The sequence below is a fragment of the Lagopus leucura genome, unplaced genomic scaffold (assembly GCF_019238085.1).
Source record: "Lagopus leucura isolate 7727_CA_CO unplaced genomic scaffold, USGS_WTPT01 Super-Scaffold_100016, whole genome shotgun sequence".
Lineage (NCBI taxonomy): Eukaryota > Metazoa > Chordata > Aves > Galliformes > Phasianidae > Lagopus > Lagopus leucura.
Genome location: NW_024962270.1, coordinates 4,733,075 through 4,747,305, shown reverse-complemented (window position 1 = coordinate 4,747,305; position 14,231 = coordinate 4,733,075). Strand labels below are relative to the sequence as shown.

At 36.3% G+C, this 14,231-nt stretch overlaps 1 protein-coding gene across 1 annotated transcript in view; it reads left to right on the top strand.

Annotated features, from left to right (window-relative positions):
* LOC122183003 (protocadherin-11 X-linked-like) overlaps positions 1-13,097 on the top strand; it is a 113,973-nt gene extending 100,876 nt beyond the window's left edge. The window contains exon 3 of the mRNA XM_042876711.1: positions 12,844-13,097. Coding sequence (XP_042732645.1) covers positions 12,844-13,050 — 207 coding nt within the window. The 3' untranslated portion in view covers positions 13,051-13,097. The remainder of the gene's footprint in view (positions 1-12,843) is intronic.
* Positions 13,098-14,231: the final 1,134 nt, after the last annotated feature.

Below are 14,231 nucleotides of genomic sequence, written 5' to 3'. Positions count from 1 at the left end.
TTTTTTTTCTGCCTGGGTTTCCAAAATGAGTAACACTGAAATATTTTAGCATTCATTTAATACTGAAAAAAAATATTGTGGTCACTTTCCATAGTATGTTTTTTCTTCTGGTTTTTGGTACAAATTGTGTCAGTTTTGAATTGCAAGACTGATATAGGAAAATCACTGAATATTTGTCTACTAATGTTTCCTTTGTGAAGGGGAATGTACTGTTCAAAACAGCACCTGCTTTTCCTCTGAGGGTATCTAGTTTTGTTGGTGACAGCACCTAAAAACTCAAGGTTTAGCTCTCTTGTGTGTCTTTCATGTCTTAGTTTATCAGTATAGATCTTATTCAAACTTTTACCATTTATTTCACCCAGTAGTTATTTGGAGGGAGATAAACTGCTACACATAGCTAAAGCTTCTATCTGGGGTGTGATGGTACTGCCTAGAAGCACTTCATGATGTCTGAGTGAGCAGACTGTAAGGCTAAACAGTGAAAAGAACACCAAGTTTCTAATTTAAATTCTTCAGTATACTGCTGAGATGTCATATGAGACAGAGTTCATTCTCTGTGCTCAGAGCTCTCCTCAGTGCTCTGGCAGTTCTGGAATGAGTGGCACATGCTGCCTGGAGCACTGTTAGCAGGTGCAGCTTCAACACAAAAGCTAGCCATGTTTTCAAGAGATATCAGATAATTATAATAGCTCAATCTTAAACTTCATGAACCATAGAGCTTTTAACAGGAACTTCACTTGTCAAGGCAGTCCTTTCCTAGCTTTGAGTTTGTTGGCTCTAATTGGAGCACTCCTATTAATGAACTGGTCTGTTATTCACAGATGGGATATTTGGCAGAATGCATCTTCTGCAGTCACCAGAACTTCCAGTCTTGAGCAGTCATTACTGCTCTCTCACTTGTTCACAGAGGTTTTGGTTAGGAGGTATTGCTAATAGCATTTTTTTTTTTTTTTTTTAAATTTGTATAGCTCCACTGAAACAGACTGCATTAGCACTCACTTCAGTGAATACCTGTACATATTGGCCAGGCCGATCAGAAAGCAGTTCTATTGTGAATTTCTGAATTTGTGGAGAATTCTCTGGCTCTTATAAATTTTTAAGAAAGGCTTTATGTGAATTATTCTTATAAAACAAGCATCCATAGTTCTCTAGGCAGTACAGCAGTATATTGTCATGTTTTACATCAGGTAAATACTTTTTTTTTTTAAATATATTGTTTGAGAAAAGAAAGCTTTTCCTCTGTGGAGGCATAGTAGATGGAAAACATAAAATGTAATTATATCTTGCATAGCAGTATCCATGATTCCTTATTTCATTTCTTGTTTCTGCCATTGAACTTAACTTTAACCTTCAATCTCAAGAATCAAGAGGGCATTGCTGTTTGTGCTTTGGTTTGTTGATTTGAAAACTGTTTAATAACTATCTTTTCTGTTCTGTTATTTTAAAACTGAATTCATTTTCCTGAAGCCCATTGGAGTAAAGGATGATATATATCTGCAAAGCACTATTACACTATAGACAGTTTTTCAAATTTCTAACTTCTATTGTCAGTCTGTGGCGGTTATTGTATATTTGTATCACTGAGAGAGGGAGATTTACTGAAATGCAAAACCCATGGGATGCAAAAATGCTTAATGTCTACCCAGTAAGTGCAGAGTGCATCACTGATAAGGAACTTTGCAAAGTTATGCTGATACAGCGATGTGCTTGTGGAGCGACAAGCAAATTATTGATTGGAGCTAGAAAGTCATCTTCTTGTAGCTGTTGTTTGTCTTCTTTCTACTATGAGTCCCTAGGGACTCAGTGGGGAATTTGACTGCAGTCTCTACCGAGAGTGGATTTATAGTCTTTAACTGTGGAGAAAATGGGGCTTATCTTTTGAGGCAGGGTTGTAAACAATTACAGAAAGTGAATTTGTTGGCTGGGTTTAGATTGAGCCAATGCAAGGGCATATAACATGAGAGGAAATTATAGCTCCCCAGCTTAAGAAAGTTTCTTGCACGGTTGTGTGATCTCTATCATGAGGATCTCTTGGTATTAGTCATGAATGATGATTTGTTTATTTCATAAAAACATTAAAGTCTAAAGGGTGACTCTACATAGCTGGAAGGGACTTGATCAGTTCAGTTTTAATGCTAGTGATGGCACTTAGTATCTTGCCACCTTCCTATGTGAACTCTGGCTGAAACCCATGCTCAATTCTGATTGTGTTATTTTGAGATATGATTGTACACTTTTTCCAGTAAATATATGCCTGCATGTGCTTCAGCTACTGATGTCTTCGCAGCACAAGGCTTTTGAACTTAGAGCAAAAGTTGTGTTTCAGCATTTCTGATTTCCTGATAAACTACTGTGAATCCAAAGCAATGCTGCCAAAGTTTATTCAGTCAATGAAACTGCCTCCACCTTATGAAATTATTCTGCTTAATCTTAGATAGGCATTACCTTTTGGGGTTGGGAATTGGTTTTTTGGTTTTTGTTTTTAATATAGTGAATAAAATCAAAGTTAACTATAGTTAATATTTTGCATAAAGGCCTGAATCAAGTTTTCTGAGTGAAGCTTCATCTCCTGGGGTTTTGAATTCCCCCTTATGATTGCCATGTTTATCTGGGTTGGGTTTTTTATTTTTTTATTCTTTTGTTTGTTTGTTTGTTATATATGTTGAAATGCTTAGATGTGTTATACATTACATATATTATTTCTACACCTTTGTTGACTACAGCATCAGTTCCACAACCATTACTCCTCTCCCCATTACACCTTCCTGTATTTGTCCAGCTTCTGTATAAAGGGATTTTTAAATAATGTGAACAAATAGCTTTAACAGTAGTTACAGATATTTTTGATTTCTCTGTACCATGTAAACCTGCCAAGTGACAGAGGAATTCACCTTGATGAAAGTCCTTGACTTCTGGCTTTCTGGCTGTACATTTCAAAATCTGCTTCAGTGGAAGTTGTTTAACAACAAGCATTTATGTTCCTTTTTTTTTTTTTTTTTATCAAGCATCAATGTGACTTTAAAGAAAGTAAGGTTTATTTTATAGTGATGATTAATCCCTGGTAAATGGAGTGTCCTGAAAGTGTTTAATTAGGCAACAATAAAAGGTATGAAATGAGCAAGGCTGATTTTGTAGATAGCTGGTGATCATACTGAGAAGAATCCAAGTAGAGAAGCCTATTGCTTCAAATAGTTTAAGTACCTTGCACACCTACTGCATGCAGTGAGTACAATAAAATGTTCTATCACACATTCTCTCCATCATACCCAATATATGATCCATACTTCTGCCATAATAGCTGGGTAATTAATTCTGGCGTAAGTATTTAGATAGTTATTAAGTGCTGCAATTACAGGCTTTCTGAATCGCAGTACAGAGAAGCAGAAAGCTATTCTCTATACCTCCCTCCCCATCCTCCCGACCCCATATCTGAGTGTTCTGAAAAACTTCAATTCAGCTACATAAGGAAAAAAAGACCCTGCAGGAGTGCATCTTAATGTAGTGTTAATTGTGTGAAGGAAGAACGTAGCTCAGGAACACAAGAGGGTGCATTTGGAACAGGACAAATAATCCAAAAAACAAGTATGATGAATTCACTTTATGCTGTGGTTGTTGCAGCACGTTTGTTTATATTGATCTGAACGGAATGGAAATTTTCTTTCATCTGTCATTTACATTCATTTTACCTCTTGCAATTGCCTCTGCCAGCTTACATGCTTGTTTTCTGGTGGATCTATTAATAAGACTTCCAGTACATCAAAAGAATTTATTTTGTGCAAGGGTAGAATATAATATACCTAAGGTGTAGGAGGGTTCCTAGCTTCAATTTTACCTACTAAAAGTTATTAATGACTTCAATGAAGTAAAGGAAAATTCAAAAGGATAACGCTAATTGCATGCTATGGATTTTTTTCCATTGCTTACTCATTTAGTGGGTGAGTTGCAGATCAGGATATTTACACAGTAGCTTTCTTCTGATTGCAATATGCCACCTGTATTGACAAAAAAAGACCAGATGTCAAATTCATTAAAAATATTAGGCAAAGAAACATAACTAGTGCTGCAAATTTGTTTTTAAACACTTTGCCTAGAAAATATGTGAAGTGCAACTTTGTTTTGCACAAAGCATGCCATGCTGTATGCCAATGAAAATAAGAAATACCTTAGAGTAGAATTAATATGACTTCTTTATTCAGACAACTTCTTGTATAGTAATAGCTTCAGGGTGAGCTAGCAAGGCAGTCACGTGGGTAATCAGTAGTGTTACTGATACAGGAGTTTGTCTGCACGTGCGTGGAGCATGCGTGTGGAAAATGCCCGTGCCCCCTGCGTTCACCAGTTGCCCACATGACTTTTACGTAAGCCCTGCTGATATTAATGCTAATAGTTTTCCCCCCCAAAAGTCCTCTTTTCTTGCTGTTTTCTTTCAAAGGTGCTTTTTTGTTCTCAGCAATCTCGCTTCCTTCTCCTAAGCAGTAAGAACATAGTGTAGGCCCAAAGCCTTACATCTGTTTTTAAAGAACTTTATTTTACAAGGAAGAATCACTACTTTTTTGGGTCTCCTAGAGCAGGCATTCACCATTCTTGATTGTCTCCATGCTGTAAGAGTTCTTAGAGTATTGTAGGTTTATTAGCTATGTGTTCTGTGTGGCTTGTGTGGAGAGTATTTTCACAGCATTGCAGAATCATGGACTGGTTAAGGTTGGTACTCCAAGTGTAGCAAGTTGAGTAGGGCATTTATTTACCTCTGATTATTTACCTTTGATCTTACTAAGATTTACGTGACATGAATAATTTTGAAGTAAAGATGGTAGAAGTATTAATCTTTTGTTGTGTCATACGAGCATATAGTAGCCACTGCATTCATTCAAGAAGTTGCTAGAAATGGCATTCACTGTTGTGCCCTTGTCCTCCTGCTCTGGACCCTTCTCCATTTCTCAGTTCTTTGGACGTCGTTCCTTAGGATTGTGTGATTTATGAGTATGCCAGTAATGTTATTATACAGTAAATGGTTGGAACTAGCTTGCTGAAGTAAAACAGCGGTGCGCTCAGTGCTGCCGCTCTGCGCAGCAGGCCTGTGAGGAAAGTCTGGTGTTGGCCATGCACCACATCTGCACGGTCCTTGTGTGCATGCACTCTACCACTTCCACTTGGGGTGTTACGTTTTTTGCTTTAATTTATTTCTCTGGACTTCTCTTCTGTTTTCTTACAGATTACTAGGGCTTTAGTTTGTGTTTTCTTACTCATGCCAATAAGAATATCTTCTATCAAAGGAACCCAGAGCTCTGAGCATTACTAAACCAGGTCTGTGGTGGCAGACCCAAACCTGACAAAACCAAGCCCAGAGTTACAGCTGCTTTCCACAGCTACATTTTGGTTGTGTTTTAAGATGACAAACCTTTTGCCTGAAGGCAGGGCTGATGCTGAGCAGGAGCAGCTATAGGCATAGCAGCCACAGGTACAGGTGGGGTGCATGCTCTTGGGCTGAGGGTGAACACTGCAGAAAGGGTTTTCCTCAGGTTACAGCCAGAACCTCTCTCTTCTCCCTGCCCAGAGCTGCATTATTTCTTTCTGCAAAGTAACATATGCTGCATTGTGTATTTTGCTGCCTGAAGAAGGATGAGTAATCTTAATAGTCACAAAGAATGGCTGCAGTGAATGTAGAAATGAACTAGGAAGATTCAAGAAACAGGGGAAGGCTAATGTCTGTATATTTTGTTTTGCTGAAATCGTGCAAGTGGTGAATGCTGAAAGACAGTTATTTATTCTGATTACCTGAAAGGACAATTGCAGAGACATGGCTCTGTAGGAGCAAAGAATAGAATCAGTGATACAATGCAGCACTTTAAATGAATAAACTGTTATAAATTTACAAATTCATATTTCAGACATCCATTTAAGAATGTTAACAGAATGTAGCTCAACTCATTTTAGTAATTTTGAATATTTCATATATTCTACTGTAAACAATTTAAAAACTTATTCATTTCCAACCTGATCATTTAACCATAGAAATGGGAGATTTCTGGCTTTAATCAATTAAAATGTAATGCTTTTCCTTAAGACAACTTGAGATTAAAATGAGTATTTTAGACATTTGGAATAACAAAGTGTTCACTCTGGCATATATTCCATAGCTTCTATCCTACTTACAATGATAATACTGAAACAAATTAATTTTTGACTGGTAGGCTTTGCTTTATGTCAATGTATGGAATAACTTCTTATATTAGGAGTAAAACTTTCATCTTGCAATTGGATTTTGGATGCACATTTTGATCTTGAAAACCATTCTTGAATTATTCTCAGTGGTATCACTTCTTGATTCAGGACAGATTATCCTGGACCACTGGATTTTAATGAATGTAATGCTGATAAAAGTTCCCATTCGTAAATGCCAGAGTACAAAACAACTGCAGCCTGCAGATGTTCTTTATATTTTCCTGCCACTTCATTAACTATTTCACCCAAAGATGGGCTAAATATAACTGCCATCAGAATATACTTTGCATTACCTCAGATGACAAAAACACTATACATTTATAACAACCAGCAAGCTAGGTGGCTGATGGGTATTTGCTGAAGGACACAAAGATAAGTGTTGCAAGGAAATATCGATGCAAAGAGCAGAAGAAAGAGTGATTTCGCTTCTGTCTTAGTAAGTCTTGATTTTTCTGAGAGCCCATTTGGAGTGAAAGGGTATCTTTCTTGTCATTCTTTTTCTCCTGGAAGAGCAACATGTTTGTTTTGACAACTACAAAATATATATGATACACTAATTTTATCTTTCCACTTGAACTATTTTTCTTTTCCATTCTAGCTGATAAAATAAGTGGTATGAAACATCATAGACATACTGCTATAACAAATACTAATGTAATAAACATGCTGAGATAACTTTCCAGTCGGTAAAACACTCTGAAATGCTACGTGTTCTTGTACCATAGGAAGATTGTAGCAATGTTGATAAAAAGGGAAAATGTGCCATGTTCAAAGCATTACTTCTAGAGAAGCAATCTAGCCCAGATATGCCAAAGCATTTATTTTCTTCTCCTTTTAGAAAAGGTCCATTGCTTTCTTGAGAACTTCTGTGTTGAGTCTTGTTAGAGAGATGTGTCAGAAAGCCTGCTATTTTACTGTGTCAGGGTGCAGCAAAAGCTGGCTGCTCCTGGAGACCAGGAGTGACAGGGGTGCCCATGGCTTTTGAAGGCTACTGTGAAAGATGTCAAAATTGTTGGAAATGTAGTTTAAAAACCTCCAGAATCAAAAATATGTGGCTGTTTTCCAGAACAAATTGAGGATGTCTTTCTTTCTCTTTATTCTAGATATGTCTCAACCTCCTGAGGTTCCAAAACTTCTATTGCTGCTTGCTCTCTGCGAATGTACTTTTACCTTTTTTTTTTTTTCCTCTTTTCTTCTTTCTTTCTTTCTCTTTATTTTTTTTTTTTAAACTGTTGCAGAGCAAATTCATCTTCTACAAATATGTATGTGAATATTGTGCATCAGGTCTGTATCACATATAAACTTCTTGGTAATATTCTCATCCAGCAGTACTGCAGGCACAAATTCTGCAGAACCTGGATTTATTTTTAGAATGAACTACAGCTGAACTGATGGACAACTAATTGTTGTAGAATATTTAATGACAATGCTTCAGCATGCCTTAGTTTGTATGTGTATCTGTTTTTCTCCTGATTTCAGTATACTTTCAACTAAAAGAAGAACCAAAGGTAGATATAAATCCCTTTTTCAGAGAAACACTGTTTAAAAATAGCTCCATTTATTGGTTAGAAACAATGAGGGCACGTTTTCAAGCTTCTTCACAGGCCATCATAAACATTCACTTGAAGTTCTATGCATGTCTATTGCTGTACAAAGTTTTGATCTCTAAATGAAAACCTGAATAGAAGAAAATCATGCATGGAAATTGAATCAAGTTCTTGAGATTTCTTCTAGGTCTCTAAAGCTTTAATAACCCATTCTGCTTGAACTTAGTGGCTTAGCCTTGACTGCCTACTTTTGCATTGTGCCAAAGCAAGTAATTCATTTGAACATCACTTATTATTCCATAAATCTATACCTATAGATAAAATACACTTATCTGAAGCACAACTGAAATTAACAGAATGAAGATAGCACTCTAGCTCTATGTGCATGTATGAATGTATAAATTCTGCTCTATTCCAATGAAAACATGAAGAAAGTAGGAGGTAAGCAATACTATCGCTTTTAAAACAAATTCATGATTCTAGTAACATCTGATCAATATCTCTGAGAGATCTATGCTGTTGGGTCAGCAGTCAGAAGTGATATGAAATGTTACAGAAATCTACGTAATCTGTTATTGTAACTGATATGGCTTTTTCTATTAGAAATACGATATAACAATATCAAAGGTGATAACCTGGAAAGTGAAGAACATACAAAAAAAAAAAAAAAAAATCAGAATTTAGACTTCCCCAATCCTCAGTCTTAGCAACAGCCCGGCTTTAATGTTACTTTTGTGTGTAATTCTTATTTAATCACATGTCAAACTGAAGACTGACATGTATTATACTTTAAAAAGCATGCTTTCAGCTTTCATTTTGACATCTAGTTAGCATACAATAACTGCCTTTCAAAAGCAAAATAAAATGTTTGACAAGCTTTAAATGTTATTTTCAGTTTTATTTGTTATTTCGGTTCTTTCTTACGTTGAGAAGCCAAAAAAAAAAAAATTGTTAAATGTTACTGGAAAACGTATTAGGTAAAAGGAGGATTAGATTCTGAAAGTAAATACACATTGATGTTCTGTCAGAAGTTTGTGAAGTTCCAGGTTTGTAACATTTTCTTCATCAATTATTGGTTTTAATGAGTGTTGAATGGCCTCTCTTCTGCAAGTGGAAGATGAGAGCATTGGTGTAACTCAGTTAAAGCATATGAACAAAATATAGCAGTTATGGAACAAAATGCAATAGTGTATAAAGATTTGAGCTGGAAGTTTCCTTTTGATGAGGAATTTTATTTAAGAACTATAAGAAGTTGTGGTCATAACTGAAGGCAGTTGTCAGATTACTTGAAGTTTTCCATTTTCTACTTTCCTAGCATTTAAAAGATCTAAGTAATAGAGAAAATAAATACTAATAGCAAAAATAGATTCTAATATAAAAACAATTTTTTGAGTACTTGTATATAACTGGCTGCGTATTAGTGGAGAAAAACGTTGAAGTAATCCTTTTGTTTTCCTGCTACCCTAGAACATTTCCTAAAAAAAAATTATATTTTAAATTAGAATTATCATCAAAATAATTAATTCAACATAAACTAAACAGTATTTTTTTCTTTATGATCTCCTTTTAAAAGGATATTAATTTGCTTCAATGAATGAAGATAATAAGGTTAATAGTTTAATGTTCTTCAGTTGATATCTGCTGCTTTTTCTATTACCTTTTTTCAGTTTTTGATTATAAATTGGCTAACCCCTGGTGTATAATTCCAGAAATCATCCCTTTAGAGTATCCAAAGCTATTTACTCATCTTTTATTCTTCCCTCTGCCACAGCCTAATTATTGTAGTGAAAGATTGAACCCATAATAGTTTTGGGGCTTTGATCAGTCTTCATATAAATTTCAATAATGAGAGTAAAAGGTTTGAGGTTTTCTGAGATAATTTGATCCCTCCAGACACAGACTGCTTTTACTAAATGCATTTCATTTTGGGATGCCATATGAGACTTCTGACAGAACTTGTGACTGGGTTCATAACATCCCTGGAACCAGAATTTTGTGCTCAGAACAATAAAGATAATTTAATACTGTTTAATGTACCATACAATTCTGGATACTTTTTCTTATTTTTTTTTTCCTCTTTTTAACTAGTTGGTCAGATAGTATTACAAGTTTCTCAGCATTTTTAAAATGCAGTAAGAATACATAAAGGTTTTGCTCATATTTGTCCCTTTTGGAAAAAAATAGAGAACTGTCATTCAAATAAATAAAATAAACCATAATCCTCATTATTCTATTGCTATTGGTGTTAACTCCCTTTAGAAATAAATAGAAAAGCAGCTGGAGGCTGAGGATATTTTATAATCTTATCAATTGAAATTTTAATGCCTCAAGGAGAAAATTTCCAAAATAAATGTGACAGAAGATAAGTCCCAGCTTTTGGCAAAGTTTTATTAGAATGACCTGTTCCAGATCATTGTCTGATATCAGCATGAATTAAGAGTATAGCAACACTTAGGTAGAGAAACAAATGTTCTTTTCATCTTGATAAATTTTTCAGAAGTGCTCTGCCCTGTCTTCATGTTGTCAGGTGAGACAGAAGCAGGGACACTGTCAAATCGTACGTGGTGAGCTTTTAGCTCATTCTGGTTAATTTTGCATCATCTGCTTTTCATCTTTCTTACAACTGACATCTCAATTTATACAACTAAATATTTACAGTTCTGTAGGTTTTTGTGGTAATTTTAGAGACATTTGGATTTCTCGTAGATATGGTGAACAGCAGATTCATCTAAGGCAAAAGCAACTGTATGATCAGTTTCACATGCAGTGGAACTGATATAATGCAATGGACTTGCATGTATGTAAGGGCAGGTGAAGTTTTGTGTGCAGGGGTAAATCTGTATCATTGCAGGGATCTTTTTCCTGTATCAACTCCACGAAACTTTAGTTTTTTAGTAGGAGGAGATTGCTGGTGTGAACAGGGCTCTGAGAGGCAGTTGCCAGTTAAGAAGTAGAATAGCATGTTATTCTTTTCTTATAAATTGTATGAGTTATAAACTTTCATAAGCTATATATTAATTAGTTATTTCCAAAGAGTTAAATATTATTATTCTGATGACACCAATTTATTTAGAGTGGATTCTGATACTTCTATGGGCCCCGGAGTGATCTTTCCACCCCTTTCCATCCTGTGCGATGAAGAATTGTTCTGTGCTCAGGTTTCCAGATTTCTTGGCTTGATCTGTTCCAGGTTCCCTCAGCTGCCAAATGAGGAAAAATCTAGCACTAGAAATTTGGTAAGTGTACAGAACTGCTTCAGAAAGCAGGACTGGAACATACAGTGTACATGATTGACAGAGAAATCATCTGAAAGAACACAATGCCAGAAAGAATGAATGCAAAGTGCTGATCTACATTGCATTAATCAGTGGTACACAAGAAAGGAGACAATTGGCAAAAGACCATTAGAGATGGAGCTGGATTCTAACCCGAGCCCTCACCCTAACTTAGGACAGAGTTACCAGTTGGCAAGGAAAATGTATTCTTAAAAGACAAAGGCAGTGGAACCTGGTGGAGATGTGAAATAATCCTTCATCTCTTCTATGCGCTTTGAAGAGATCCACTGAATCTCTGTAACAAGTTTTAAGCGGTACACAAGGAATCGTGTGAGTATGTGTGTAAGGGAGAGCAGTAAGAAATATCAGAAAACACAGGACAGACTGAAATAATATGATCTGAAATAGACTAATGTGCCAAATACCAGAAAGATGAGTGGGGATAAGCAGAGCATGATGAATGAGACAGAAGCAGTGATTTATTTTGTAACAGGAAAGAGTCAGATTTGACATTAGAAGAAAACCTATCTATTAGTAATGGTGAAGCACTCAAACCAGTTTTCTGGGAAAGCAATGAATTTCTTATTGGTAACTTCTAAGAACAGTTTTGACTCGCATCTGTCAGGAATTACATAAGTGAAGTTGATCTTGGCTGTGCTGTGCAGCAGCTGTCGTGTGGCATACATAGTATTGCCACAGTGCAAGACATTTTGAAGAAAAAGAGGAATTTTGTAGCAAAAATTTCGTATACTTCATTGCATTCAACTCTGTGACCTACAAGTGACCAAATACCTCAGCGTAGTGTATACTTTTTTTTATCATAGCATGAAAAATACTATCTTCAGCAATTCTGGAATTGGACAGTTTTGCATTCCCTTTCAGATGGAATTTTGATTATTTGTCTTTGAAATAAAGTTTTTATTAAGAGCATTTCAGATTGCTGTTCAGTTATTTTTGTGGTTTTCTTTTTTAATGTTAACATTGCGAGTTTTCAAGATACTCCTAGCGGATTTGGTTATTTTTTGCTTCTGCATTTTCTTTCAATACAGTGGTAGATTTACATTTCAGTAAGAATGAAAATGTCCTGTGCCTGATGCGTTAAGTCTTTTACTCTCCTGGCCCTTCCTTCAAGTCATTATCTGTGCTCCTTCCTCTGTTTCCCAGCTTCCAGTCTTTTACTGTTGTGATGCAGATCTATGGTATAATGGAAATCAAAGGGGTTGTAATGAAATGTCTGAAGCAGAGTAGTGGAATCTGCTTTCAATTCATTAATTCTTTCAATTCATTAATTTAATGGATGTGTAAAATCTATTAAAATTGTTTTCAATACATAAGACATGTTATTGTTTGTTCTTTCTCTGGCTTGGAAGAATACAACAACATTAGTAGTGTGTCACATTTCTTTCCCATTAAAAGCTGCTTCACGCTTTTGGGCCTAAAGAAAATGTTTTCTGAAAACTAGAAAACTGAGCGGTGAAATAAATTGAGCCTCAAAAACTGATTGAAATCTCCAAGTCAATATACAAAAGGCATCCAAAGACTTGTGAAGTCTGACAGAATCTCCTTAGTGTTTGGTGTCTTTCATTTTGCATCAGGGCTTACTTTTTAGAAAAGTAGGAAAAAAAATACAGTGCTGTCAGGTGAAGCAGGCTGCCTGTTCACAAAAGCCTGAAATTGTGCAGAACTGTAGATAATGCGTCTTCAGCAGATAACTGAAATAATACATTTCCTAAATTGGTTGCATTAAGCAATTACTGATACTGTAGCGGAAACCATATAATTTTCTTCCTTCCTCGTAGCCTCAGCGCCGTGTCACGTTTCACCTACCAGATGGCTCCCAGGAAAGCTGCAGTGACAGTGGACTTGGAGACCATGAGCCCAGCAGTGGTGCCAGCACATCGCACCCGCTGCCCCTCGGCTTCCCGCAGGAGGAGTACTATGAGCAAGCATCACCCAACAGCCGGACAGAAGGAGACGGAAACTCAGACCCTGAGTCCAGTAAGTGACAAACTCTGGTCATGTTGGTCATTAAATCACTTGAATAGCAGAAGAGGGCTTCCTTTTAGGCACTGATCAAAACTGAATGTTGATCTGAACATAGCCAGAAAGGCCTGTATTTCTAACAATGCAGAGTAAGTTTGCCCACTTGAAAAGAAACGGTTTTGAGCTGTAAAGAGTTTATAGATTGCCTGGTATTTCTGTAAATCTGAGATGCTGTACACATAGGCACTTTCTGAAGATGTTAACACTGTTGCCTTTGCCGTTGAAAACACTGTTGTGAGAGAGTTTATGCTGTCTTCTATGGTTTCATATCCAACATTTCTGCACACACTAGTTCGCTTCCAGAAGGAAGAACTTCTGGATGGCACTACAGTCTTTAGAAATAAGGGTTTTTTGATTTCTCTTTTGAGAGCGACTGTGGTATGTGGTAGATATCTCAAAGTTCTCTGCCATGTGACTTAATTCAGCTGTTATCACAGGCTTTTTGTGACATGGAAAACAGGAAAAATCAAGGTTTGCAAGAGACTAGTCAGAGACCAGTGTTGCTTTCTCCGACTTGACCTAATAGAAACTCTAGTGCACTTCAGGAAACTGCTAATTATCCAGGGGCTCTTTATCTAGATTAAATTGAACTATGCTGTTGATGAAAAGACACCTGTAAGTATGGAAGCCTCTAAGGCCTTGTTAGAGATCTAGTAAGTGATTTGGAAATACATGTGTTCTGGGCAAAACTTGACCCAAAACGTGTATTACATCTGCTTTATTATATTTTGAAGGATGAATTAGTAAGTCCAGTGAGGTTGAAATAGCTCTGTGAAGTGTATCTCAGCAGTGGCAAACACAACATCCAACAGAGAGCATTACCTCTGACTCAGAGTTGCCTCTGACAAAGTCATCCTGGCTTTTGGAAATCATGCTGCTGTCCTTGTTGTGTGCTACTTGAGACCAGAATCTGAGGGATTTGTCTGCATGAACGATAACCTCTCTGTTTTACTTCTAGTTCAGTAACTATTAATTGCAGATCCTAATGTTAAGACTTTAAAAACTTTGCAAAATTATGATTCCTGAAGTAATGCCAGAATATTTTTTTTCTGAGTTGAGAGGCAACTGACAAGAACAAGCAGAAGTTGTGAAGTTTTTGCTTCTGTTTCTGCTCACATATTTGAGGATGTAATATACCCATAAG